Genomic DNA, 26613 nt, shown 5'->3' with positions numbered 1-26613 from the left:
AGCTGCTTTGGCTCCTTCGGTTTGAAAATCCCACCTCCAGCCTGGCAGGCCCCTTGCTGGGGACACTCGGAGGGTCGCAGAGGAGGAAGTGTGTGCCTGCCTGCACATGGGGGGTCTCCTGTGACCTCCTGTCCCCTTTGGGTGTCAACCTGGGGGTGTGGGTCTCCTTCCAAAATGCAGCGAGAAATCGGGTGGTGGGGGGCGGGCTAGATGTGAGGACTGGTTTTAAGAATCCATTTGTCTGTTTCATTAGAAAGGTGGTTGTGTCCATGAGCCTCAGTTCCTGTTTCAGGGGCAAGGCTGAGGTGGTGATGTGGGTATGGGGGGGGGGGGCAGTGACCTGTAGGAGGGGCCCGGTGACCTGTGGGAGGGGCCTGGTGACTGTAGGAGGGGCCTGGTGACAGGTGCAGAAGGTAGAAGCTGTGGGGCAGAATGAGGGCGTGTTTTCTAGCCTCGGATCTGCTTCCTTCCGGAACCATCCCTCAGCAGGAAGTCTAACTCCTGGCCTTTGTCCCCTCCCAGGCAGGTGACAGCAGCGACATGTCTCGGGAGCTGCAGGACGTGGACCTGGCCGAGGTGAAGCCTCTGGTGGAGAAAGGGGAGGTGAGTGGAGATGCTCCCGGTCCCCGCCCCCCCCCCCCCCCCCCGTCCCGTGCACAGCCATGCAAGGGCACACACGTGTGCACAGCATGAACACAGGCACACACGTGCGCACGACTTCCTTGTTTCCCCGGGTCTCCTTGTCCAGGTGTGCAGAGGGGCAAAGGTACCGGTTCCAGGCCCAGCGTGGCCTCTGCGTGCTCTAGCACCGCGGGCCCAGCCCCTGCCCACACCTCCCTGACCCCGTGTGCAAAGAGGGGCCTTGAACTGGAGCCCCCTACCTCTGACATCTGTGGTTCTAGAACATGCGGCCGGAAGCCCACTGCCCTCAGGCCCTGTCTGCCCCCTTGTTTCGAGGTGAAGGTCACACACACCCTCCCCCCGCCGGGGCCCGCCCGCCTGGCTTCAGATGCTGGCCGTGACCCTCGGCACTCCGTGTCCCCCGCTGGCAAATGCTTCCGCCTTTACGCTCCGGTTCCCGGCTTTACGCCAGTGGCACTGGGCCTTACGTCCTGGGCCCCGGTGAGGACGGCGTGGGCCGCCGATACGAAGCAGCTCGGACCTCGAACCTCGGCTGGCGCGGAGGAGATAAGCTGAGCTCCGGAGCTCCCGCTGCGTCAGTTCTTATCATCTTCTCGGCCGAACCTTTCCCGTCAGCCAGGCCTCCCCGGGAGAGAGAGGGCAGATCCCTCCTGGGCTGGCCGTTCTGACCGTGGATTTACGTTTATGGAAATGCCACGGGCTTTTACACTTGCTGTGAGAGTGACGTCGTGTTTTAAGCTGTGTTCCCTTCCCAGCTCTCACCGAGCGGTAAAACTGCCTGTGACGATGCCCCTCTTTTAAAAAATGTGAAGTTCAGGCTCAAAAGGGAAGTGACCCTAAGGCAGGGGTGGGCACCATTCCCCCCCCCCCCCCCCAAGGCCACCTGGATATTTATCACATCATTCTCGGGCCCTTCAGAATGATCAGCTTAAAAATCAGCCTGCTGTGTTCGGTGCAGCGTTTAGTGATGCCTTGGCAGGGCCAGACCACATGATTTCCAGGGCCTTACACGGCCCTCGGGCATCCAGTCCCCAAACCTGCTCTAAGATCGACCAGATGCCCTTCGAGCAGGAATTTGCATGGAGACCAGGCCCTGCTGTGTGCCTGGGCCACCACGCCCCACGGGTTCTCTCGTGCGAACGGCCGGATGGAAACGGGGTTCTGGGGCTGTTCCCGTTTCACAGAACAGGAAGTTAATTTGTCCTCGGTCACGTAGTTACTCTGGGCACGGGACCTGGAGCCACACCAGGCCAGCTGCCCCTGCGAACGGACCGCGCGCCGGGCCCCTTGGTGGCGCTGGGTGTGGTCGCTCTGGTTTAGGCCGGTGCTGTCACAGGCTTTCCCTTCTGGGTTGTACAGACACAGACACTGACTCTGATGGGAGGGCAGCTGCCTGGGCGGGGGGTGGGGTGGGGATGGGGAGGGTGGCAGCTGAGTTTAGAAGCTGCCAAGCCCTTGTTATGATTTCACACTCAGGGTCCGCACGCCTGTTCTGTAAGGGTCACGTCGTAACTGCTGCAGGCTCCGCGGGCCACGCCGTCATGGCAGCCACTCAGCTTCCCCATTACAGCAGGAAGGCAGCCACAGCAACATGGAAGTGAACGGGCTTACTGGGTTCCAATAAAACTTTATTGACAAAAACAGGTGGTGGGCCGTTGTCTGTCGGCCCATGCTGTTCACCGTGCGTGCTCCACATCTGGATAGCTCTGGTGCGAGATGGGGTGCGGGCTAGAAACAGAACTGGAGGATCCAGGGGAACGTGCAGAGGTCTCTGTTCTCCGTGTCCACGCGAGAGACTGAGTTTTCATCCTGGAGACGGGCAGCCAGGGAAGACATGCAAGGAGAGGGGCACGGTCGGGCTTGAGATCTAAAAGTGTAGCACAAGGGCGGCGGCCCGGAGACCAGGCCACAGGTAATGACGACGGTCTTGTCTCTCACAGGCTTGTGGTCAGCTGGGACCCTCAGATCGTTTTTTACACCAAGGCAGCAGAGTAGTTAGAGAGGAATCCAGCTGACGTGTCTCCCTTCCCGCGGGACTGTTATTTGAGATGAAAGGCCTCCCTTCGGAAGGGATTAGGGCAGCTGTGCAGAAGAGGGAGGGGCGATACGGGCGCAGGGCTTGGAGGAGAAGGAACCTTGGTGAAACTGACCATTGCTCTCTTCTCTCCACAGACCATCACCGGCCTCCTGCAGGAGTTTGATGTTCAGGCAAGTAGGGGATGTGGACTCCCTCCCCTTCCTACTCCGCTTTCTCTTTCCCTCCGCCTCCCACTGGTGCAAAGTGGGTCGTGGTTCAGACCGTGGGGGCGAGGGGAGAGGGGGAGCTAGCTTCCCACACGGGCTCCTCCCTGCAGAGCAGCTGGTTGGAGCTCTGGCCGAGGAGTCCCCACGGCCCCCCTGGACGCTGTCGATCTGGGCAGGGGTGCGGGGGGCGTGGGGGATGGGGAGCATTGGGTGGGTTTGGGCCCCTGCGATGGGAGGGAGCAGGTGTTCTTGGCTCTGCTTGGGAAAGCGAACCCCGGCTTCTCTGCGGCCCCCTGGCTCCCTGGCTGCTCGGGGTTGGCCTCGGGGCGGTGGGCAGCGGCTGCCTCTTGAGTGTTGTCCCAGAACCACGTTCAGGACGGCGGGCTGGCCTCTCCTGGCTGAGGGGCAGGTCAGAACCTCAGGACCTGTCGTTCCTGGGCTTGTTAGGGACCCCAAAGTCTGTGGGAGCCCCAAGCTGTGCTGGGCCCTGGGGTGGGACAGGAGGCCGGGGCACAGGGGCCCCTGCGGGCTTCCCGGAGAGGAGGGAGGACAGGAGCGGGTGCAGGCCGGTGCACATCACCCCGTCTCCCCGGCCTCCAGCCCCTCGGAGCTCTGCATCTCCATCACCTACGCTGCTCCCTCCCGCCCGACAACTCCGCGCTTCCTCCTGCACCCCCTATTTCAGGGGCTGCCTCCCACCCGTGTCCAGAGCTGGGCCTCTGGGCATTGCCCTTGGATGAAGGGGAACAGGGGGAGAGGGTCTGGGGACGTTGGCTGCGGTGAATGATGGTGCACAAGTGTCTACCTGAGTTGGATGTTCAGGCAAGCAGAGGTTGGCCCTTTCCTGGCTCTCTGACACAGAGCACGTTGCCGCCCCTCCCCTTGGCCTCAGTTTCCTCATCGTGAAATGGGGCAAATCACCCCACTCTTATTTATTTTAAAATATATTTTATTGATTTTTTACAGAGAGGAAGGGAGAAGGATAGAGAGCTAGAAACATCGATGAGAGAGAAACATCGACCAGCTGCCTCTTGCACACCCCCCCACCAGGGATGTGCCTGCAACCAATGTACATGCCCTTGACCGGAATCGAACCTGGGACCTTTCAGTCCGCAGACCGACGCTCTATCCACTGAGCCAAACCGGTTTCGGCACCCCACCCCACTCTTATTTAAATGGCGGTGGAGAGAGGACAGTGACGGCGGGGACCCCGATATCATGTTTCCCCCATCAGTGTTGGGTCAGTAACACCCCCTGTCTCCTCACTCCTGTGTGTATGTGTGTGAGTATATGTGTGTGTGTATGCAGTTAAGTACATAGAACTTAGAATGCGTACCATCTGAACCATTGTTAAGTGTACACGTCAGTGGGTGGCATTCAGTGTGCCCACATTTTGGGGCGGCCGTCGCCACCCCCCATCTCCAGAGCTCTTCATCTTGTGAACCGAAGCGAAGTCCCCATTAATCACTACGTCCCAGTGTCTTCCCCCCCCCCCCCCCCCCGCAGTCCCTGGCAACCGCCACGCTCCCGTCTGTCGCTATGATTTTAAGACTCTAAGTGCCTCGCGTAAGTGGAGTCCTCCACCACTTACCCCTCTGCGGCTGGCTTCTTTCACTTCGCGCAGTGTCTCCGGGGCCCGTCCGTGCTGCCGCGTGAGCCAGAGCCCCTTTCCTCCGAGGCTGGGGGACATTTCATCGTGTGGGTGGGCCCCCCGTGGGACATCCACTCCTGTCAGAGGACGCTCGGGGTGCTGCCCCCTTCTGGCTGTTGTGACTAATGGGTGCACAAGTACCTAGTTGAGTCCCCGTTTCTCATTCTCTTGGGCACAGGCCTGGAAGTGGCATTGTTGGGTCCTGGGGTTAGTGTCAATTGATTTTTGCCTTCTCGATTATTGATTTAGAAACTGGAAAACATCGTCTTTCTGCTCCCAGGGAAGATCTTTCCTTTCTTTAAAAAAAAATCAATAAAATATATATATATTTTATTGATTTAAAAATTTATTTATTTATTTATTTATTTATTTTTTTTTACGGAGAGGAAGGGAGAGGGATAGAGAGCTAGAAACATCGATGAGAGAGACACATTGACCAGCTGCCTCCTGCACACCCCCCACCGGGGATGTGCCTGCAACCAAGGTACATGCCCTTGACCGGAATTGAACCTGGGACCTTTCAGTCCGCAGGCCGATGCTCTATCCACTGAGCCAAACCAGTTTCAGCTGTGCCATTGTTTTTATTGGTAAAATGTGGTGGGGTGGCCTGAGGTTGAGGGTTTGGTCAGGCTTCTGGAGGAAGTGACATTGAGCCGAGACCCGAATGACAGATGGAGCCAGGCACGTGACCGGAGAAGGTTAGGGGCGGGTGGGTCCAGGCAGAGGCCCCTCGGTCGGTCGGGTTCCCAGCCTGCCCGGGGCGAGTGAGCTCTCCCTGCGGCTGTGCGTGGGCGCAGCCTTCCCCACGAGCCTCAGCTCGGAGCGGATGGTGGCTGCTGAGTGACACTCCATCAACGCCAATTCCCGTCTGTGTACAAAGCGGCGTTGCGCTGGGTCTGGCTCCGGGACGGGCTGACTCACGGTGCTCGTGGAAGTTCCCCGGCTTTCCAGGAGTTCCCAGCGTCTCGCCTGGGGGTGGCGTAGGGTTTCCCTTGGAAGACGCTGTGATTGATGTGCTCGGGGCCCTAACAGGGACTGCCTGCAGGGCTGGGGTGGAGAGGGACGGAGCCTGGGTCCAGGGAGGCGGCCAGGCCCCCCAGCCCGGGGACACAGTGACCGTTGCCTGCCCGCTAGGACATCGGCATCCTCTGATGAGCCAGGCCAGGCTTTCCCCTGCTCTCCCGCTGAGTCCTTCAGGACCGGAACCATCAGCCCTCTGTTACAGATGGGGAAACTGAGGCTCACCCTTGGCCTCTGTCCGACCCAGCCCTGCTCTCTCCCCGGGGGGGGCCCCCGCTCACCTCTGCTCTTCCCATCAATCCCCTCTACCCAGGCGGGCCAGCTGCACGGACTCAGGGACGAACGCCCCCTCTGAGGGGGAGCCGGCGTGGAACTCGAGTCAGACGCCCCCTGGGACCCGCTCACATCTGTTCTCCTGGCCCCGGGAGATACCCCGTCTGGCCGGGTCCTTGGGAGTCGAGTTTAGGGGCCAGAGCGGCCACACTGCGTGTGTCTGAGAGCAGCCAGCGGTGCTTCTTGGAAAATACTTGGTGCCGACTCAGGCTGACTCGTTCTTGCTTCCCCGAAGCTGTCAAGGATGGGTATGCACGTGACTCAGAACAGACAGCATAGCCCAGTGGTTGGCAAATTGTGGCTCTCGAGCCACATATGGCTCTTTGGCCCCTTGAGTGTGGCTTTTCCACAAAATATAAGGTGACCAGACGTCCCGATTTTTAACAATTTGTCCCGCGTCCCACGGCGTTTTAAAATTGTTAAAAATCGGGACTTGTCCCGCCAAAAGCAGGACGTCTGGTCACCTTAACAAAATACCACATGTGGGCACGCACGTACAATGGGATCGAAACTTCATGGCCCACTCGCAGAAGTCGGTTTCCGGCTCTCCAAAGAAATTTCAGTCGTGCTGTTGATATTTGGCCCTGTGGGTGAATGAGTCTGCCAACCACTGGCCTAGCCATCAGCCCAGTGGCAGAGACGCCAGGGGATGGTCCGCGCCCAGTGGCCGGGTGGCCTGCCCCGGGGGACCGCGCAGCTGCCAGAGCAGAGGGCCTCTCCCCTTCTCTCTCCCGGCGGGCATCCCGGTGGGGCGGGCTGTTGTTTTGGCCCGGGTGAGGTTTTAAAGCGAATTGCTGGGTGCCCGGGCACATGGGTTCTGCCAGTTGCCCCTAGGACCCTGCCTTGGCCCCTGGGGAGGCCCCGGAGCCCTGGGAGGCGGGCACGGTGGCTGCAGGAAGGTCTCTGGGATCTGGTTTGTGGAGACGGTCTGGCGTCAGGTTCCGGTCTGGCGTCAGGCTCCGGGCCGTTGTGTTTGCAAACGTGCTGAGGGGAGTAGGTGGGAGTGTTTTGGGTTCCGGCTTGTTTTCTTGGGCTGGAATCCTAGAATCCGAGCATCCCGGCAGGTGCTTCGTGACTCAGCCCTCCCCCTGCTTAGTGACTCAGCCCTTCCCCTGTGCTCCAGGCGCAGAGGTTGTGGGACCCCCCCCCCCCCCGCCCCGAGGAGGGAGGGAGGGAGGGAGGGAGCCAGTGAGCATTTGCACCCCACTCCCTGTCTCAGGCCTTCCCTGCCCAGCGGGAGGTGCCCGGCCTGCCATTACTGTCCTGGTGCAGGTGCTGACCCGGGGCTCAGGGCCGGGGGAGGGTGGCGCTTGGGTTTGAACCCTGGTGTCCCAGGCTGGTGGGGGCGCTGCCTGGCCAGGCCCGTTTTCAGAGGGCGCCCTGGGGGTCACTGGGGAGACAACGGGGAGTGTGGCCCCCACAATGGTCCATTGTTCCTGCAGCAGCTCCAGGGCCCGGCTGTGCTGGCAGATGATCCAGGCCCCCCCTGGGGCTGGGCCATGGCCTTAGGGTCTGGGTTTTTCCAATGTTTCCACAGCAGGAGCGCAGGGCTGGGCATGGAGGGGGGGAGGGGGTCAGGGCGTCGGGCAGGCTCCGTGCTCAGTGGCCCAGGAGCACCCCTGGGCTGGGCAGCTGGGGTTCCCCAGGCTGAGCCCCGTTTACCCCCATCAGCATCAGGTCAGAAGCACGCAGGCTTCCCCTGTCTCACCGGGAGGCTCCGTGAGGGCCCATTTCCCAAAGGCAAGGGCTGCGGGGAGAGGTGCCCCCTATACCGGCGTCAGGCCTGCCGCCTGGGGCCTCACAGGTGGGCCAGGGGACCTGTCACTCTGCCTGGGGCTTGACAGGAAGTGGGTCCTTGTTACAAAGAGAGAGGATGCCCTTTCCTGCTCTGGAGGGAGAGTCTGGGAATTGGGGTTAATCCCTCCCTCCCTCCCTCCCTCCCCTTCCTTCTTTTCCCATCGAAGGTGACCAGATTGTCCCGCTTTTGGCGGGACTTTTCCAATTTTTAACAATTTTTCCCGCGTCCTGCGGCCTTTTAAAAAACTCCCGATTTTTGCCAAAAAATTTTCCAGGCCGGGGGGACGCTGGGGTCCTGGCAGGTGTGAGCCACGCCGGCCCGCACGCCCCCCGTGACGGCCCCTCCGCCTGCCGTCTCTCCGCAGGAGCAGGACGTCGAGACACTGCATGGCTCCATCCACGTCACGCTGTGCGGCACCCCCCGGGGCAGCCGGCCCGTCATCCTCACCTACCACGACATCGGCATGAACCGTACGTCCCGGGCCGCGTCTGCGGGCCTGCCCCGCCCCGGGAGGGGGGAGGGGGGCTGGGAAGGGGCGGGGGCAGGGAGCCCGCTGCCTCTCTCTGGCTGGGCCTTCCCGGAGCTGTTCTGGGAAGAACTCTTGCCACAGACTGGAAGGTTCTAGAATGCGGTGCACAGAGGCATGGCGCTGTCTGTGTGCCAGGGGCTGCTGGGAACTCAGGGAGCCACCCCCCGCCGTCTGTCTATCTGGGTGACAGTGACCTCTTTTAAGGGAGGAGTACAATGGTTTTCAGTGTTTGAGGAGTTGTGCAACCATCACCATCACAATCCGCTTATGCACATTATCACTAAAAAAAAAAAAAAAAAAAAAAAAAAAAAAATCCCGTTGTCTTACCCATTGCCTCCAATTTCCAACACCCCCAGCCCCTGGCCACCACTGTGTACTTTCTGTCTGGGAGGACCTGCCATCCCGGACATTTGAGAGCCATGGAGTCACACGTCATGTGGTCTTCCGTGACCGGCTTCTCCCCAACAAGTAGCACATGTCAGGGCGGCTTGTCTCTTGCCGGGTGATCTTTCCTCGCACGGAGAGATCACACGTGTTGCCCGTTCTTCAGTCAGTGGACACCCTTGCTTCCGCGTCCTGGCCCTTCTGAGCACCGGGGCTGTGGATGCTTAGGCTGAGAATTTCCCAGATGTCACCCATCTGGGCTCCCCGTGTCCCACAGCGGGACTGGAAATGATGCAGAATGAAGCTACGTCGTGTTCACGTGACGCAGATGGAGCTGAGGCCTCCTGGGAGGGCTCAGAAGGCACTTGCAGGCCGCCCCGGCCCCGTGCTCTCTGTAAACTTGCGCATTGCAAGCGGAATACGTGCTCTGTTTTTGATGGACAGACTGCCTACCCTGTTTCCCCGAAAATAAGACAGTGTCTTATATAACTGTTTCTCCTAAAGTTGCGCTAGGGGATGTCTTACCTTTCCATGCGCTAGGTCTTATGTTTGGAGGATGTCTTATTTTCGGGGAAACACGGTGGTTTCCCTCCCCCCGCCCCCCTACAGTTCTTGAATGCCCTTGAGGCTGGAGATGATGTCAGTCCCCGAAAACCAGTTATGTCCTCCACCCTCACGTCTCTGACCTCACTTCCGCCCGCGTGTCCCCCATGTCCATTATGGATCAGACGCCTCGCTAGGTGCTTGGATAGAGGTCACCTCCGTTCCCTGGACCCCAGGGAGGGGAGGGAACTGCAGGTGGTGCAGTGCATCCGTGTTAGAGAGGCTCAGGGGTAGAGTAAGCCAGCTGCTGGAGCAAAAGGCCCAGAACTTCTGTGGCTCCCTACCATTTACTGTATTTCTCCCTCACTTAACACATCGGCGGGGGCATTTGGTGTGGCCCCTACCACGTAGTGATTCGGGGGCCCAAGCTCCTTTCAGCTGTGGCTCTGCCGTCCCCCGGAGCCTCTGCTGGCTCCCTCCTCTGCATCTGGCAGGTAGATGACAGAAGAGACAGAAACCTAGAGGAGGATTGGGGAGCAGGTGTTAGGAGGAAGCAGCAAACATCACATGCTATTGGCCAGAACCCAGTCACGTGACCGCCTCCAAGTACAAGGGAGGCTGGGAAATGTAGTCCAGCTGTGTGCCCAGGAAGAAAAGCTGGCCATCTTTGCTTCAGACTGTCAGCCACAGTCCTATCAGAAGGGAGGTCCTGTGCTTTATCTCCGATGCTCCTCCTCGGTGTTTGAAAAGCTCCCATGCCCTGGCCAGTGTGTCCCCGACGTGAGAGTTTAGGAAACCAGGGAGAAAGCATGCCAGGGGAGTGACCCCGCCGCCTGCTGGAGCCACCATGGTCCTGAGTGGCAGGGAAAGAAGCAGGAGGCCCCTCGTGGGGTCGAACTGGAAGGTCTTCCGCCGGGGGGTACAGTCCAGTTTGTGGGCCACCTCCACCTCCACCTCCGCACACACTGCCTCCCACGGCCTGTGCTTGCCTTCGATCGCCACGGGAAAGTGGGGCAGGGGACAAAAGATGAGCGTCCTTGCTGTGAGTCCGTTCCTGCCTGCTGAATAGGAGTGCAGTGCACAAAAAGGCACGCGCTTTGCAGGGAGCAAGCCAGCTCACCCCTCCTCACCCCCTCTCCCGTCTCCCCGCCCCCTGCAGACAAAACCTGCTACAACCCCCTCTTCAACTCCGAGGACATGCAGGAGATCACCCAGCACTTCGCCGTCTGCCACGTGGACGCCCCCGGCCAGCAGGACGGCGCCCCATCCTTCCCCGTGGGGTGAGCGGGGAGCCCCGTGCCCCGGGCGGGGGAGGAAAGCCTTGCAGGAGGGAAGCAGGTGGCGGAGAGGCGCTAGGCTGGATTTTCATTTTTTTTTTTTTTTTTTTTTATTGCGGTAAAATATACTCTTCTGTGAATCCAAGTCCCTTTATACAATCTTCACATGGGGGGAGAGCATAGCAACCCCATCGCATTGTCCCAGGGATTGAGCGACTGTACAGAGCTCACCCGATGCTTGGGGCAGCGGGGCCTGGTGCACAGGAAGCAGTCGTAAAGGGTGACTTCTCAGAGAGGAGGATGGAGAAGGAGGGATGGAGACCTTCTTGCTCATCAGAAAAGGCTGTGTGCCCTGAGGGGTGTTTGCAGTGAGGGCCACCGGGGGGCGCTGTGGGGCGTCGGCACACCTGGGCCAGGTTGCGCCATGGTCCCGCCCCTTCCAGCCTGTTCCTGCTGACTCGTTCATTTCCTTGGGGTCCGGGGTCTCGCTGACTCCCCTGTGTGGCTTCTCCCCAGGTACATGTACCCGTCCATGGACCAGCTGGCCGAGATGCTGCCGGGAGTCCTGCACCAGTTTGGGTAAGAGTGAGGGACCTGCCCCCTGCTCTTCCCCCTCCCCAGGCCTGCAGGGAGAGCGGCCTCTTGCACCGGCTTTTCCTTTAGCCTCCATCTGGCCTGACCCCTGACACAGGCTGCAGTTGAAATATATGTTTTTATTGATTTCAGAAAGGAAGGGAGAAGGAGAGAGAGAGAAACATCCATGATAAGAGAATCATGGGTTGCCTCCTGTACGCCCCACGCTGGGGATCGCGCCTGGAACCTGGGCATGCGCCCCGACTGGGAATGGAACCGTGACCTTCTGGTTCATAGGTCGATGCTCAGGCCCCGAGCCACGGAGGCCAGGCCAGGCTGCCGTGGAGAGCTCAGGGGAGGATGCACTTGGCTCCCTGTCTCACTGATTTCCACTTCCTCCCTGTACCCGCTGCTTCCTGCGAGCAGGGCTCTTCTCCTTGAAGGATGGCATTGCCCGAAGACAGGCGCCCCCCCATCCTTTCCTGCCTTCTCTTCTTTCATTGCCTTCTCTTTCCATGGAATCTTCTGGAACGTTTGGGATTGCCTGAGCCCTCCACTCCTCTCTCCCCGGACCCCTCTCCCGCCAATGCTCATTTCCTTCTTCCATGAGCCTTTGCTCTGATGATGGCACTCAGGCGTCTTGCCTGGTTTATTCTCGTGCCAAGTTGTCGAATCCAGAATAGAGCTCGGGAGCGGGAAGACGCGGTCATGGTCTTCCCGTCAGTGCCGGGCGGGCAGGAGAGAGGGAGGAAGTGGGACGAGTCCCTCAAGGTCGCGGCCTTCTGTCAGTCCCTACAGCGTGATGCATGTCCGTCTGCAGGGCCCAGCAGGGCAGCGGTGCCCGCCGCTGCGAGCCTTCCTCAGTGGCACCCGGGACAGACCCGGGGGACAGGGCGCGGGAGAGGCCGTGAGGGGGCTCAGACTCTGTCGCTCGCCTCTCCCGTGACATCAGCTCTCTTTCTGCTTGCAGGGTGAAGAGCGTCATTGGCATGGGCACCGGGGCGGGCGCCTACATTCTCACTCGGTTTGCTGTGAGTGCTCTGGCATTTCTAAAAAAATTATGTTTTAAGTAAAATTAATTCAAGGCGAAGGAAGAACATTGGACAAGGCTCAAAAATCCCCAAAGGGCAAGAGAAATGACCCATCATTCCGTTTCCCCAGGGAGAACCACAGCGTGTGTGGTCCAGAGTTGTGCATGTGTGCGTGTGTGCGTGCGTGCGTGTGTGTGTGTGTGTGTGTGCGTGTGCGCGCTTCCCTTTTTCCTGCACTGACCTGCCATCCCAGTTGCCTTCTTCCATCTTTGCTTAGCAGCCGCTGTGGCAGGTCCCCTGTGTGCCTCCGCTACTTCCTTGGTAGCTTTTGGAGTCGGGCCTCTGGGCTCCCGACTGGCTCTAACCGAGAACCAGAGACACCCGTGTTAACGTGACAATTGTCGCTCACGTTACTGCCGGCCCAAGTCAGGGCTCCTGGGCCCTTCGCCTCCTCCCCAAACAGTGGTTTGAAAACGCAGCCATGCTCATTTTTTGTAACCTTCTGTTATTCTGACTGCTGCATGCTGGGATTGGCCCAGGGGGAGGAATGCTCACGTGATGCAACGTGGTCTGGCTCTCCAGGCCCCGGGCAGATGAAACAGGGTCTAAACCCTCCATCTGTCTGTCTGTCTGTTCTCTCTCTCTCTCTCTCTCTCTCATCTATCTATCTATCAACCTACATACCTATCTGATATGTATGTTCTTCCAGATGTAGTAGAACCCTTTCTGATTTCTAAAGAGCCTTTACGTGCCTGATTATGCGGTTGGTGGGGTGATGCACCCATTTCACAGCTAGGACAGCTGAGGGTGCAGCGAGGAGCAGTGACTGGTCCATTCCCTCGGGGACCCAGCCCAGTGTCCTCTGAGCCAGGACCTCCGTTTCGCACGGGGTGGGGGCCGGAGACGCCGAGAGCAGCAGCCTGCTCTGTGGCCACGCGCGCCCCCTCCCGTCCTGCTCTGTCTCCCGTTCGCCGTGTGACGCTCACGGCGTCTCGGGTAGCGGGGCTGTCTCTCACCGCGTGTCTGCATTGCAGCTGAACAACCCCGAGATGGTGGAGGGCCTGGTGCTCATCAACGTGAACCCCTGTGCCGAGGGCTGGATGGACTGGGCGGCCTCCAAGGTGAGCCTGGGCTGGGCTGGTGGGGTCCCGAAACGCAGGGGGTGGCTCCCCTCACCCCGGCCCCGAGGACCGTGGCACTGAGACCCCCTCCTAGAGGCACCCTTTCCTGCTACTCCCCACCCCAGCAGGAGAGCAGTTTCCTCTGCTGTGCTCAGAACGGTGCGTGACCCCATACCTTGGCCCTCGGGCACCCATGGGACAGTGCGGGCTCAGCCAGCAGGGTCAGGCCGCCAGGGTCAGGGCCCCCGAGCCGGCGTGGACCAGCATCGTCTGGGGAGGAGTCTTTGCCGGGGACCGAGCATTGTCTGGGCTTTTCCGAGATGCTGAGCATAGAAAGATGAACAGGACCAATGCCTCAGCCCACCCGTTACCCATGAGAAAGAAATAGGTGTTTGGTACTGACCCTGTGCCACTCAGTTTGACGACAATAATCATTAGCCAACATGTAGCAGGGGTGGGGAATGTCTGGCCCGCCGGCCCCATAAGGCCCCTGAAATCACTTGGCCGGGCCCTGCCAAGGCCTCAGGGCTGAGTGAATTCAATCTTGGACCCTGTCTAGCAGGCTAGTTTTTTTTTTTTTTTTTTTAGGAAATATATTTTATTGATTTTTTTACAGAGAGGAAGGGAGAGGGATAGAGAGCTAGAAACATCAATGAGAGAGAGTCATCGATCAGCTGCCTCTTGCACGCCCCCTACTGGGGATGTGCCCTCAACCAAGGTACATGCCCTTGACCGGAATTGAACCCGGGACCCTTCAGTCTGCAGGCTGATGCTCTATCCACAGTGCCAAACCGGTTTCGGCATAGCAGGCTGGTTTTTAAGTTAATGATGCTGTGTGGCCTGTGAAGGACACTGTGCGTATCCAGATGGCCCTGGCAGGAGAGGGCCCTCACCCCTGGATGGTTACCAGGTGCTGGCTCTGCTCCTAGTTGCTATGTGTGCGTGGCCTGTGGAATTCTCCTGGGATGGTCATGCCATTCGCAGAGGGGGAAACTGAGACTCCCAGTGGGTAAGGAGGCTGTACAGAAAGAGAGCTGGCTGACTGGAGAGCCTCGGGCCTCCCTCCGCCCCGTCCAGACCCCCCCCTCCCCAGGGCTGTGCTCACAGCTCCCAGGCAGCAGGTGTCTGAGGCCCACCCCCACCCCAGAGCCGCCCGGCTGGGCACACACGGGGCTGGCACGTCCCTTCCTGGACGCGCAGGGCCCTCATTGTCTCAGGACGCTCTGCTCTGGCTGGGGGCCCGGGGCTCCCTGTTTATTTATAATAAAAACGATGATTGTTGTTTTTATAAAAGCCCCTGCATTTGCCAAGGAGACGGGGAAACCGTCCTAATTGAAACAGGACAGAGCCTTGTAAGCAGGGGTGATCCTGGCCTCTCGTTTTGGAAGTGTCTTTCTGCCAGGGTTGGGGTGGCCATGGGGGACAGGGAGCTTAACGGGGCATGTGCCTCCCCCGCCTCCCACCGCATCCCGGCCGGCCAGCCCGGCACCGTGTCTCTCCCCGGAGCCCTTCCCTCCGGCCTGCGTGACATTCGGGAGCGGAACACACTCCCTGTTTTTTATTTTATTTTCCAGCAGAGGAAGTGGCATTCGCTCAGCCAGTTTGGCTCCTGGGCAGCCACCCTGTGCCAGGCATGGAGGGCTGGGGACGCTGGCCATTGGCGGCGTGCGGCCTGAGGAATGTCTGTGGGGTTTTACTATCTGCACCGTATCCTTCCTTTCCGACCCCGGCCCCGGAGAAAAAATACCCGCTTCAGAGGTCTGCTGTATGTCAGAGCCACAGGTCCCGGGGTCAGATCCTGTGGCGTGTGGCCGCTCCCACAATCCTCAGCGTGAGTGGTGCTGTGAAGTTCCCAGCAGCCCCAGCTACCGAGGGGCAGCCCGGGGTCCGGGGGCTCTGCAGCTGCCCGGGCCACACGGTGGGACCCTGGTAGTCAGCACACAGTACGGAGCTGCTGTCTGGCTAGCACTGAGGGAGACCCTGCGGTGGGCCCAACATGTATGGAAGGCCTGCTGTGTGCATGGCATTTATGGAGCTCACGCAGATATCTAGCATTTATGGAACTCCTGTTTGCCTAGCATTTATGGATCTCCTGCTGTATGCATGGCATTTATGGAGCTCCCACTGTATATTTAGCATTTTTGGATCACCTGCTGTGTGCCTAGCATTTATGGAGCTCCTGCTGTATATCTAGCATTTATGGAGCTCCCTCTGTATATCCAGCATTTATGGATATCCTGCTGTATGCATGTCCAGCATTTATGGATCTCCTGCTGTATGCATGTCCAGCATTTATGGATCTCCTGGTGTAAGCATGGCATTTATGGGGCTCCCACTGTATACCTAGTATTTATGGAGCTCCTCCTGCGCATCGAGCCTAGTGCTGTTGTTAGAGAGGGAAAGGAGGTCATTCATTTCTCTGGTAACTGCAGTGCATTTGGAGAGAGGAAAGTGGCTCAGCGACAAGGTAGAGGGTGAGCCCAGCAGATTGGAGGTGTGGACGCAGGGAGCCTATGTTCAGAACAAACGCATGGGGTCCTTCCTGCTGGTGAGCTCCGGCGCTGGGGAAGCACACCAGCAGGAGCCCGGGCCCGTCCTGCACAGCTGTGCGCGCCTCGGCTCCCAGAATGGCGATGGGTGCAGAGCCAGGCCCTGCCTCCTGGGGGCCGCAGGGCTGGAAGGTCCCCAGAGGCTGGGACCGCGTTCCTGTCCCTGGGGCATCCTCAGACTGTGCTGGGAGCCCCGAGGGCACGAATTGGGCTGACCTCATGCCCCTGCGAATGCCTTCTTCCTGACCCCCGTGTCCTCCCCTGTGTCCCCCCAGATCTCCGGATGGACCCAGGCCCTGCCGGACATGGTGGTGTCCCACCTCTTCGGGAAGGTGAGTTGGGGGCCTGGACTCGGTAACCCCTTTTTTCCGAGAGCACCGCGGCTCGGAGATTAAGACACTTTCCCCAAGGGGCGGGGGGGGGGGGGGGGGGGCGGGGGGAGCAGCAATGCTGTATGAGGAAGGAGGCGGTTTTCTTCTCCATTTAAGCTTCTCTGGGCTCACTACTCACCAGGCAGTCATGATAAAATGCCCGGGTTTAACTACAGACCTCGGTACCGGAGCCCGCAGGACGAGAGAGTCAGAGACGGAAGGGGAAGGAGGTGCATTGGCACTGAGCTCAGGATGGGGGGGTGCTCTTTGGGCTCCAGAGGGAGAGTACGGGTTCGGTTGTTAGTCGTGGGACCTGCCACACCTTTGGAGAGGCCATTTCTGGTGGCGACTCTGGTCGTGGGCCAGGTGAGGGGTGTGAACTCCCACAGACAGCCAGGCAGGGGTGTGAACGGGCAGGGTGTGTGAACTCCCGTGGACAGCTAGGCAGGGGGAGCAGGCACTTCTTTCGAGTCCCCAGGGTCTCGGTTGGCATTCACTCAACATAACTTGCACCCCACCGAGGCACATCTTGGGGTACTTGTTCTGAACCTCTGTGGAGTCCAGCTCCAAGCCCAGGAGGACTGACTGCAAGTCCGAACTCCAAACGCTGAGCCCGGAGTGGAGGGTGCGCATTGCCTGTCGGACCACAGCTTGCATGTGGTTGTGGGGCCACCGCCCTGATGTTCTGGGGCCCATTGCCTTCCCCTGGTGCCGGCCCCGCCCCTGCCCCTGCCCCTGCCCGGGCCCATGAAGACCTTTCCTCTCTCGTTGCAGGAGGAGATGCAGAACAACGTGGAGGTGGTGCACACCTACCGCCAGCACATCATCAACGACATGAACCCTGGCAACCTGCACCTGTTCATCAACGCCTACAACAGGTGCAGCCCCCCGCAGGGCTGAGGGGAGGGTGTGTGGCTGGGGGGGTGGTAGCCTCAGGAGAGGCAGCTCCTGGACTTGAGCAAACATGTCAGCAGGACGGGGCGCCCTCAGCCAGGCTCTCCTGGGGTGCTGAGCGCCTGTCCAGGAGCTGGGCTGCCACTCCAGACCGGGAGTGCCAAGAAGAGGAGGGCCAGTCACGTCCTCAGGGTGGGGCGTACGTGTCTGCACCCATGGTGACCCTAGGAAAGGACAGGTGTGGGGACAGGTGCGGGGACAGGTGTGGGGATAGGTGGGGACAGCTGTGAGGAGGAGAGCTGAGAGAGAATCAGTGCACCGGGGACGGGAGGAAGCCCAGGAGGCTGCTGGGAGGCGGAGAGTTGTCCCCAGGATGGTAAATGCCTGCACACGGCCTCTGGCAAGGACCAGGCCTCTCCTCCGTAACTGGGTGCCTGTCGGGAGCTCCACTGGAGGATGGGCGGCCTGGGGCCACGGGGGCTCGCCCGAAGTTCTGGAATCTCAGGGAGTCGCTCAGCCTCTGAGTCGTTCTGTCTCCATCCTCCCTTTATTGCCGTGACTTTGTGGCATACACCGTGCCTCTGGGGCCGCCCAGCGTCCGGGGCAGAGCAGAATGGCTTTGCTCAGTGGGAGGGTCTTCTGGATGGGTGGGGGCGGTCTGCAGATGTAATTAGCAGTGCTTCCGTCCGTCCTCCGATATAATTAATGGTTCTTCCGTCCGTCCTCTGATGTAATTAATTAACGGTGCTTCCAGTCCGTCCATCCTTCGATGTAATTAACGGCTCTTCCATCCGTCCTCTGCAGCCGGCGGGACCTGGAGATTGAGCGGCCGATGCCGGGCGTGTCCACAGTCACCCTGCAGTGAGTTGCTTTCTCCCCCATCTCTGGACTCGGCAGATGCCATTTCCTCCCCAGCTTGGTCCGTGGTGTCTCTGAGCTCGATTGCTGACCATGTCCCTCAGCCTTCCTGGAGGAGAGGGTGTTCAAAATATAAGAGCATCAGGGCATAGAGAGTCTCTGGTGAAATTCATGCTAAAGTGTAAATGACTTACCGGTCGATGTTATTCTAAGAACAAAGCAGGGGATGGAGGGAAGAGGGAAGAGGGAGGAAAACGGGCAAAGGGCACGGGAGGAACAGAGTCCTATTGTTCGGACCCTGGCAGGCCTGGGAGGGTGCGGGTCTTGGAAGGAACCTCGTGTTAACGCCCCCTCGCCTCCCTGCCCCCAGGTGTCCGGTGCTGCTGGTGGTCGGGGACAGCTCGCCCGCCGTGGACGCTGTGGTACGTAGACACCACCCGCGGGTGTTTGTGCGTTATCAGCATCCACATCCTCCCCATCTCTTTCCTTTCCTCCGCCCACCCGGGCAGGCGGCATCTCCTCATTGCCACGCTGGTCTTGGGCAGAGGCCCAGCCACCCGCCTGTCCCCGTGGTGACCGTCAGCCTGGTGCTGGGCAATGGGCCCTCCGTCCCCCCTCCCGGCACCCCTCCCTGCCCATCTGCCTCCCGCCGGCTCGTTTTCCACTTGGCTTCCTGGTCAAGACGCCTTCCTCCCGTTCGGGAGGCCTGGCCGGTGCCTGGCTGTCTGGCAGCACAAGGGGCACCTGGGAGCTGGGCGTGAGCATGCTTTCCGGCTTATTTCACCCTTTCCTTCCCCCCGGGGGCCGAGGCACAGGCCCGCCCGGGTCGTGTCATGGAGACCGTGACTGCGGTCCTGCCCCTCGGTTAGTGCCTCCACAGGCACACGCTGTTCACATCGGGAGGAGGTTCACCAGGCGCTGGAGCAGCACAGGCCACAGCTGGCCGCTGCCCCGCGCTGGAGGCACTGCCAGGAGGGTCTGGCACGGAGGAGAGAGGCAGCTGGGAGCAGGGCGGCACGTGTGAAGAGTGGTGTTAGGGGCTGGGGTGTGCGACCTCGGGGCTCACCGGCCTCGGGCTGAGGAAGGCCACTCACTTAGTGAATGTTTCTAGAGCACTTTCGACATGCTGGGAGTCTGCCTAACCGCCCCGCAGCTACAGCAACCTCCTTTGATTTTTATTTTATATATTTTTTAAACATACATTTTATTGTTTTTTTTACAGAGAGGAAGGGAGAGGGATAGAGAGCTAGAAACATCGATGAGAGAGAAACGTCAACCAGCTGCCTCCTGCACACCCCCCACTGGGGATGTGCCCGCAACCAAGGTACATTGCCTCTGACCGGAATTGAACCTGGGACACTTCAGTCCGCAGGCCGACGCTCTATCCACTGAGCCACACCGGTTTCGGCCAAACTCCTTTTATGAATGCAGAGACTGAGGCTCAAAGAAGTAACTTGTCTAAGGTCACACAGGCAGTGATGGCAGGGCTGGACTTAAAAGCCACATCTGCTTATTTTATTTATTAATAATTATTAATAAGTATTTATATATCTACTTATTAATAATTTCATATTTGTGAGTATATATATGAAATTATTATATATATATTGCTTTCAGAGAGGAAGGGAGAAGGACAGAGATGGAAATATTAACGATGAGAGAGAATCATTGATTGCTGCCTGCCTCCTGAATGTCCCACACTGGGGATCGAGCCCACAACCCGGGCTCGTGCCCCGACTAGGAATCGAGCTGTGGCCTCCTGGTTCATAGGTCCATGCTCAAACGCTGAGCCACGCCAGCCGGGCAAAAGGCACAGCTGTTTAAGCCCATGTTTCTTTCTTCTGTGCTCTGGGAACATGGAGTCTGAGGATGGCGGTGGAGAGGACGGAGTTGGGGGATAGGGGAGGAGGAGGTGGTCACTTGGGCTCTGGTTGAAAATTAACAGACTTCTCCCCCCTCTCCTTGTCCAGGTGGAGTGCAACTCAAAGCTGGACCCAACCAAGACCACCCTCCTCAAGGTACAGGGGCCGCGAGGGGGCTGGCACGCGCCCTTCGAAACTCCTGGGTTTTCTGCAAACACTGAGTTGTGCCGGCGTAGGCAGAGCTGGTGGCCAGACATGATAGAAATGGTGACTTACTCTCTGTTCACACACTTGTCCTGGTGCTGGCTGGTACGGTGAGAGGTCAGAGGAGAGGATCCCTCCGGGGGACCCCAGGGTCTGTGGCCTGCAGCCTGTCGCCCTTGGGATCTGACCTTGACCCTGGCCTATAGGGTGGCCCGGTGTCACCCGCTCTCACTGACCCCTTCCGGCCCGTCTCCCTCAAAGCCATCCTTGTGCTGCTGCTGAGGGCTCTGGGCCAGGCCCCATCATCGCCCCTCCCGGGGGAATGCCACACGGGGCAGGAGTGGCTTTGATAAGTGCCGAGGGCTTTGGGTTTGGTGATTTGGTAGTCATGTGGGGAGTGGGCACCTTTCCCCAGAGCGGCCCATCGGGAGTCCCATGAGCCGAGGTCTTGAGCCTGGCAGTCTCCTCCTGGGGGGTCTGTGCAGGGCATGGGTGCTAGGGCTTCTGCCAGCTCCGCCAGCTCTGCCTGGCCCAGCTCTGCCTCTCGGGTGGGACAGGGCCTCCCGGGTTCCCGGGGGACAGAGTGAAATGATCGATGGGCGTGTCAGAAGGTACACGTCATGGGCTGAGAGAAACCATGCCGGGGCCCATGGAAGTAAAGCAGCCTTGCTGGTGGGGCTGGGCGTTTGCCACCTGTAACGTGCCAGCCCCTCAGCAGGCAGGCGGCGGGCAGGGTGGTGACACTTGGAGCCGGCTCGCAGAGGGAGGGTGGGCTCGGCTGGGTGACGGCACTAACCTCTCCTCTCCCCCAGATGGCGGACTGCGGCGGCCTCCCGCAGATCTCCCAGGTGAGTCCACCTGCCGCCTAGGGGGAGGCTGAGCCTCTGACACCTGTCACTGCTTCCCCCTCCCTGCCTGCTCCTGCCCTCCCCCCCTCCCCGCCCATGACCTCTGGTGACACTCGTTACCATGTATATATACACCGTGCTTATACAGTGCTTGAACATGGGACTCACTGACTCCCGGAAACCCCTGTGGAGGAGGTGACAGGGCCCCGGGGAGAGGCATTCGTCCAGATGACACAGCTGGGCGATCCCGGGCCGGGGTCGAGGTCTGCCCCTCCCGGCGGCCACAGGTGTCCACGTGCTGCTGGGAGCGTCCCTGTGAGGAAGGGACCAGCTCTCTGACTCCCAGGACCCCGCTAACCTCACGGGTGTCTGATGGGAAAGGGAGAGTCATGCCGGCCGGCATGGCTCCGTGGTTGAGCATCGACCTATGAACCGCAAGGTCATAGTTCCATTCCAGGTCAGGGCACCGGCCCGGGGTGCGGGCTTGATCCCCCCGTGTGGGGCCTGCAGGAGACAGCCAATCCCTGATTCTCTCTCATTCCTGATGTTTCTCTCTCCCCCTCTCCCTTCCTCTCTGACATCAATAAAGTCATATTAAAAAAAAAAAAAAGAAAAAAACGAAAAGGGCGAGTCTGGGCTCTGAGCCCCAGCGAGTGGACGATGCTCTGAGGTCCACGGGCTGCAGTGTAAATCTCAGCAGGTGCAGTCCCGACAGGACAGGCCTCGTCGGGGTAGGGGGTGACTTGCTGGGCGCCTGACGAAGAGGCCCCTGGCCTCGGGGTCCTGGCAGACCCACATCAGGCAGACCCCGGCCCGGCTTGCCGCTCTGGGCCGCCTCGGGCCCGCCTCGTACCCAGCACTCCCAGGGCGTGGGCCGGGGCTTTGCCGGCTCTTAGCTTCCCCACACCCGTGTGCGTGTGCCCCTGCCCCCCAGACCAGGACACAGATGTTTCCAATGTCTCAGCTGTGGCTGTGTTGCTCACGTGATGGGGAGCAGCTGGGCACCCCGTAGCTGTGATCATGAGTTCACGCCCGCCTTTGGCGATGGCACCTGCTGCCCTCCCAGCCCAACCCGGAGCCACTGCTGAGATGGCCGCCGCCAGGGCCCCTGAGGCTGATGGGGAAATGGGGTGCGGTCTTCCTTTCCGCCTCCCCTGCCTGCCTTCTCCTCTTCCTTTCTCTGCTGGAAATGAGAACAGCTGCCCGGCCATAGTGATAACATGGCTTACACGCCCCGCCCAGTGGGAGCGGGACCGGCCCGGGGTTCCAGGCCATGAGCCCGGGAGGCCATCACCACGCACGTTGGGTGTTGGGTGGCGTTTACACAGTGTTTCCACCTTCCTCCTCCGTGACCCTGGCTCCTGGCGGCAGCCTGAGAGGCGGGAAGAGCAAGCGTTGAGTTGCTGTCCCGGGTAGACTAGGAAAGTGAGACCAGCAGAGGGGAGGGATTGCCCACGATCTCCCAGAGGGGTCCATCGGGGCCCAGGCACCCCCACTTCCAAGCCCGCACTCCTGCTCCCCCGGGCCCCGCGGACCCTCCCTGGCCCCCCGCCGCCCAGCGGATCGGACTTTCCCCCCCTCGTCAGAGCTGAGATCGGTCCCTCCAAGACCCCTGACGCCTTCCTTCCTGAGTGGGGCCACTGCAGGGCGGGAATTAGCTGGGCCTCCTCTCAGGGCCTAGGTCTCTCGTGAAGATGACCAGGGCCACAGCTCATGTGGCCAGTGCTGACCCGGACCCCCGCACTGACCCGCCGCCCCTCTTTTCTCTCGCAGCCAGCCAAGCTTGCGGAGGCGTTCAAGTACTTCGTGCAGGGCATGGGATACAGTAAGTGTGGCACCGCCCGCGGGCGCCGGGCCGGGGCCGGGGGGAGCTGGGAGGGCGACACCCAGCCCGGGTTCGGATGGGAATTCTGGGACATCCTGGCCAGCGGCGGCTCTTCACACGGGCGGGCGGGGGGGACAGAGGTGCAGGGAGGGAGAGCTGGGCCGTCGCTCCTGCCCTCCTGAACAGGGACGTCTTTGTACGCCTGATGTCCTTCACTTTTCCTCTGAGACTTGAGCTGTTTGCTCGGTTAAAATAGTCCCGGTGCGTCTGACCACAGTCCCGAGGCGGCCTCAGCCACGTTTGGTGTCTGTGAGGCGCAGGGCGGATGGCGAGCAGACTGCCAGGCTGTGGGCGGGTCCGTGTCCCCAGGTGCCCTCTGCCAACAGAGACCAGCCGCCCGCGGGCCTGAGCGCTCTCCCCATGGGGAAGCACAGGGAGGGCAGTGGGGAGAGCAAGCCGCCCCTGCCTACCTCGCAGGGTTCGAGCCGTGACGCCTTTGTCTGGGCCTCTGCTGGGCTCGGAGTTTTGCTCTGAAAGTGTATTCTGGCCCTCGCCATTTTGGCTCCGTGGATGGAGCTTCGGCCTGTGGACCGAAGGGTCCCAGGTTCGGTTCCAGTCAGGGGCACATGCCCAGGCTGTGGGCTCGATCCCCAGCAGGGGGCGTGCAGGAGGCAGCCGGTCAGCGATTCACTCTCATCATTGGGTTTAAAAAATACAAAGCTCCAAGAAACCAAACCAAACACAAGCAAACAACTATAAAGCGCTGAGTCCGTGGGTGGTCAAGTCGCTACTAATTAGGACCGAGCTAAAATGTTATCTTTGGGCCCTGGCTGGTTTGGCTCAGTGGATGGAGCATTGGCCCTCAAAGGATGTTCCTCTCTCCCCCTCTCCCTTCCTCTCTGAAATCAATAAAAACATAGAAAAACAAAAAAGATGCTTGGCCAGCTGGGCACAGAGGAGGCCCCGAGGCCGGCATGGGGTGCTTCCAGCGTCCTGCCCCCTAACGGCTGTCTCTCTCTCCCCAGTGCCCTCCGCCAGCATGACCCGCCTGATGCGGTCCCGCACGGCCTCGGGCTCCAGTGTCACGTCGCTGGAGGGGTCCCGCAGCCGCTCGCACACCAGCGAGGGCACACGCAGCCGCTCCCACACCAGCGAGGGCACCCGCAGCCGCTCGCACACCAGTGAGGGCGCCCGCCTGGACATCACGCCCAGCTCCGGGGCCACCGGGAACAGCGCGGGGCCCAAGTCCATGGAGGTGTCCTGCTAGGCGGCCCGCGCCCGCCGTCCCCCGGACTGTAGCTGCCCCCTCCTCCGCCCCTCCCCACCCCCCACCTGCCACGCCGCACGCAACTTGACATTAACCCCCAGCTTGTTGTGTACGAGGGAGCTCCGGCCAGGGCTTCAGATGGGATTTGTCCAGGGCGCCCCCTCCAGGCCGGGCGGGGTGGACCAAAGGAACATAAGCATCTCAGAGTCCCCTGTGCATTGACCAGTGGCCTGGTGGCCGCCAGCTTCCCCTGCCTCCGAGATGCCACACCGCCCTGAGCGAGAAACACAGCAGGAAACAGGCCCTGATCCAGGCCCAGGCCCTCAGGGGCGTTTGGGGGAAGTCAGCCCAGCTGCTCCGGTTTCCTCTCCCGCTAAAGGCAAACCCACCCAGATTCCGGAGACAAACCCTGCCCTGTGTGGGGGGGAGGGAGCAGCGAGCCCGGGGAGGCTGGTGTAGGCCGAACAGGCAGCCGGGACGGAGGCGGAGCGTACGGGGAGGCTCAGAGAGTTTGGAAAAGCAAATCTACGTAGTTCGCTTGAAATCGATGTCTGAAGTTCGTGCACGCATACCCTCTGCCATGCCAGCGCGCACACAGGCCTGCTCTCCTGGCTTTCTTTTTTTTCTTTTTTTTTTTATGAACACAAAGTGGGGACAGATCCTCCTGGCTTCGCTGCAACAACAACAAAAACCCGCCGACAAGTGCTTGGCATCACGGATTTAAGGCTTTGGCTCTGCTCCCTCCTCCTCCTCCTCCTCCTCCTCCTCCTCCTCCTCCTCCTCCTCCTCTTCCTCCTCCGCCCCTGCTTCCCACCCCCAAGACGTGAGAGAATGGTTATTTCCTTCATGGGGTAGAGCCTCTAACTACAGGGGTGCTTTCCTGGAGATGGAGGGGACATTCCCAACAGGTGTTCCCGGCTGCCAGGAGTCTCCATGCCTGGGGCGGGGGTGGGGGTGGGGTTTGGGGACCAGCTGTAAATAACAGACTCCTTGTGGTTAGGGTGGAATCCAGGGAGCTTGTGATTTCTGTGGATCGCATCCTGGTTTCCAGAGACCGACCTGGGATCGAGTTCCATCCTGGTTGAGTCTGAGCTTGACGGCCTAACTGTTCTGACCCGGTTCCATTCCTGGATCTTTACCGGTTCCATTCCTGTTGGCTTTTGTATGGGGTGGGGACACGGGTGGGGGTGGGGGGAGAAGAGGAGCAGATGTAAGGGTTCTGGAATGTGTGTCCCCTGAGATCTCCTTCCCGCTCCTGCCTCCCGCTTCTCCCTGCCCCCCTAACCTCCTCTCCCTCAATGGGGCGGCACCACTGACCTGTCTGGGTCAAATTCCCGTACCACTGCCTTTCGATTCTCATCCCGGCTAACCCTGCCTCCGCTAGGGAGTGTGATCAGAGGGAAGAGGACGTGGTGAACGGGCTGCTGGGACCCCGTGGTCTCCGGCCCCTGGAGTTGGTGGGAGGGAGTCATCCGGCCTTGCAGGCAGCGTGAGGGGTCATGAACGACTCCATCCACCTGCCGCCTTCTATGGGAGGCTCTCCCTGACCTCGAGCAGAGGGTCAGGGGTCAGAGGTCAGGGCAGGAATGGCTGGATCCAGACGGAAGACTGCTGTGTACACGTCTCTCCCGAGGAGTTTCTTAACGAGATATTTGTATTTATTTCCAGACCAATAAATTTGTAACTTTGCAGTGTGGTGTCCCTTTTCTCTGCCGGAGAGCGTGTGTGTGGGTGTGTGGGTGTGTGGGTGTGCGCGCGCGCGCGGCTCCGTGGTTTAAGGGCGGCTTCCCTCCCCGGAGCCCTGGCCACAGCTCCCTCGCCTTTGGCTCCATAGAGCATCGCTGCCCAATAAAAAACGCAATGTGAGCTTCCTGTGTTCTTTTTTCTATTAAAAAATATTTTTTTTTAATTTCAGAGAGAGAAACATCCATGATGGGAAAGAATCATGGATCGGCTGCCTCCTGCACAATCCCCACTGGGGATGGAGCCTGCCACCCACATGGGCCCCTGATGGGGAATCGAACTGTGACCTCCCGGTTCCTAGGCTGGCCCTCAGCCACTGTGCTACGCTGGCCGGGCAGTGCCCCATTTTCTGGTGGCCACGTTGAGAAAGAAAGGAACAGGTGAACTTAATGTCAGCAATGCCTGTCACCCGGTGCATTCAGAGTATCCCGTTTCAGCATAGACTCGGTGTAACCGCTACTCAGGTCCTTCATTCTTTTCTTGATGCTGCAACACCAGCGTGGCATCCACACCACAGCAGCCTCCAGCCCCGCCCCGGGCCAGTGCTCGGCAGCCTGGACAGCACAGGGCGGTGGTGCATGCCTCCCCCTGCACTCCCAGGGAAACGGCCTTTTACAGCTCCTGTTCCTTCTAGAAACGTCTGTGGGAAGACCACTCCCTTCCTCACATCCAGTCACAACCCCTGCATGCATGGTCCTACTGAGGAAGAAATACAATGGGTTTTGGTATAGCCTCTCATTATCATATGGATTGAAGACCAGTTTAAAATGTGCAAAAACGGTTACAAAGGAAGCACGGTGAGTCCCCGTGAGCCCCTGCTCACCTGAGAAACATAAAAACTGTTACAACATTAAAAACGTTTGTGAGACTATTAGAGCCAAACTGCGGGGACCATGGCTGGGGAGCGGGGTCTCCCTGTTCGGGGAGAACGTTCTGGAGAAGGGCCGTTCGCCCCATGTTTTACCCATTGCCATCAAAGGAGGGGGCTTAAAGGGTAGAGGAACTCCATTGGGGCTCGAAGAGGGAGGCGGGAGAAAGCAAAGCAG

General features: G+C 59.9%; 1 protein-coding gene across 1 annotated transcript in view; it reads left to right on the top strand.

The window, feature by feature from the left end:
* Positions 1-25515, top strand: part of NDRG1 (N-myc downstream regulated 1) — a 35303-nt gene extending 9788 nt beyond the window's left edge. Inside the window, exons 2-16 of the mRNA XM_084864736.1 lie at positions 523-603; positions 2815-2850; positions 8053-8158; positions 10304-10424; positions 10938-11000; positions 11965-12025; positions 13060-13146; positions 15971-16027; positions 16841-16944; positions 17765-17821; positions 18189-18240; positions 19789-19836; positions 20697-20732; positions 22506-22557; positions 23583-25515. Of these exons, the coding sequence (XP_084720862.1) occupies positions 541-603; positions 2815-2850; positions 8053-8158; positions 10304-10424; positions 10938-11000; positions 11965-12025; positions 13060-13146; positions 15971-16027; positions 16841-16944; positions 17765-17821; positions 18189-18240; positions 19789-19836; positions 20697-20732; positions 22506-22557; positions 23583-23824 (1185 nt within the window). The 5' untranslated portion in view covers positions 523-540 and the 3' untranslated portion in view covers positions 23825-25515. The remainder of the gene's footprint in view (positions 1-522; positions 604-2814; positions 2851-8052; positions 8159-10303; positions 10425-10937; positions 11001-11964; positions 12026-13059; positions 13147-15970; positions 16028-16840; positions 16945-17764; positions 17822-18188; positions 18241-19788; positions 19837-20696; positions 20733-22505; positions 22558-23582) is intronic.
* Positions 25516-26613: the final 1098 nt, after the last annotated feature.

This window comes from Pipistrellus hanaki, assembly GCF_964339955.1.
Source record: "Pipistrellus hanaki genome assembly, chromosome: 17".
NCBI classification, from domain to species: domain Eukaryota; kingdom Metazoa; phylum Chordata; class Mammalia; order Chiroptera; family Vespertilionidae; genus Pipistrellus; species Pipistrellus hanaki.
Note: the sequence above shows the minus strand (reverse complement) of the source record. Positions and strands in the feature narration are given on the sequence as shown.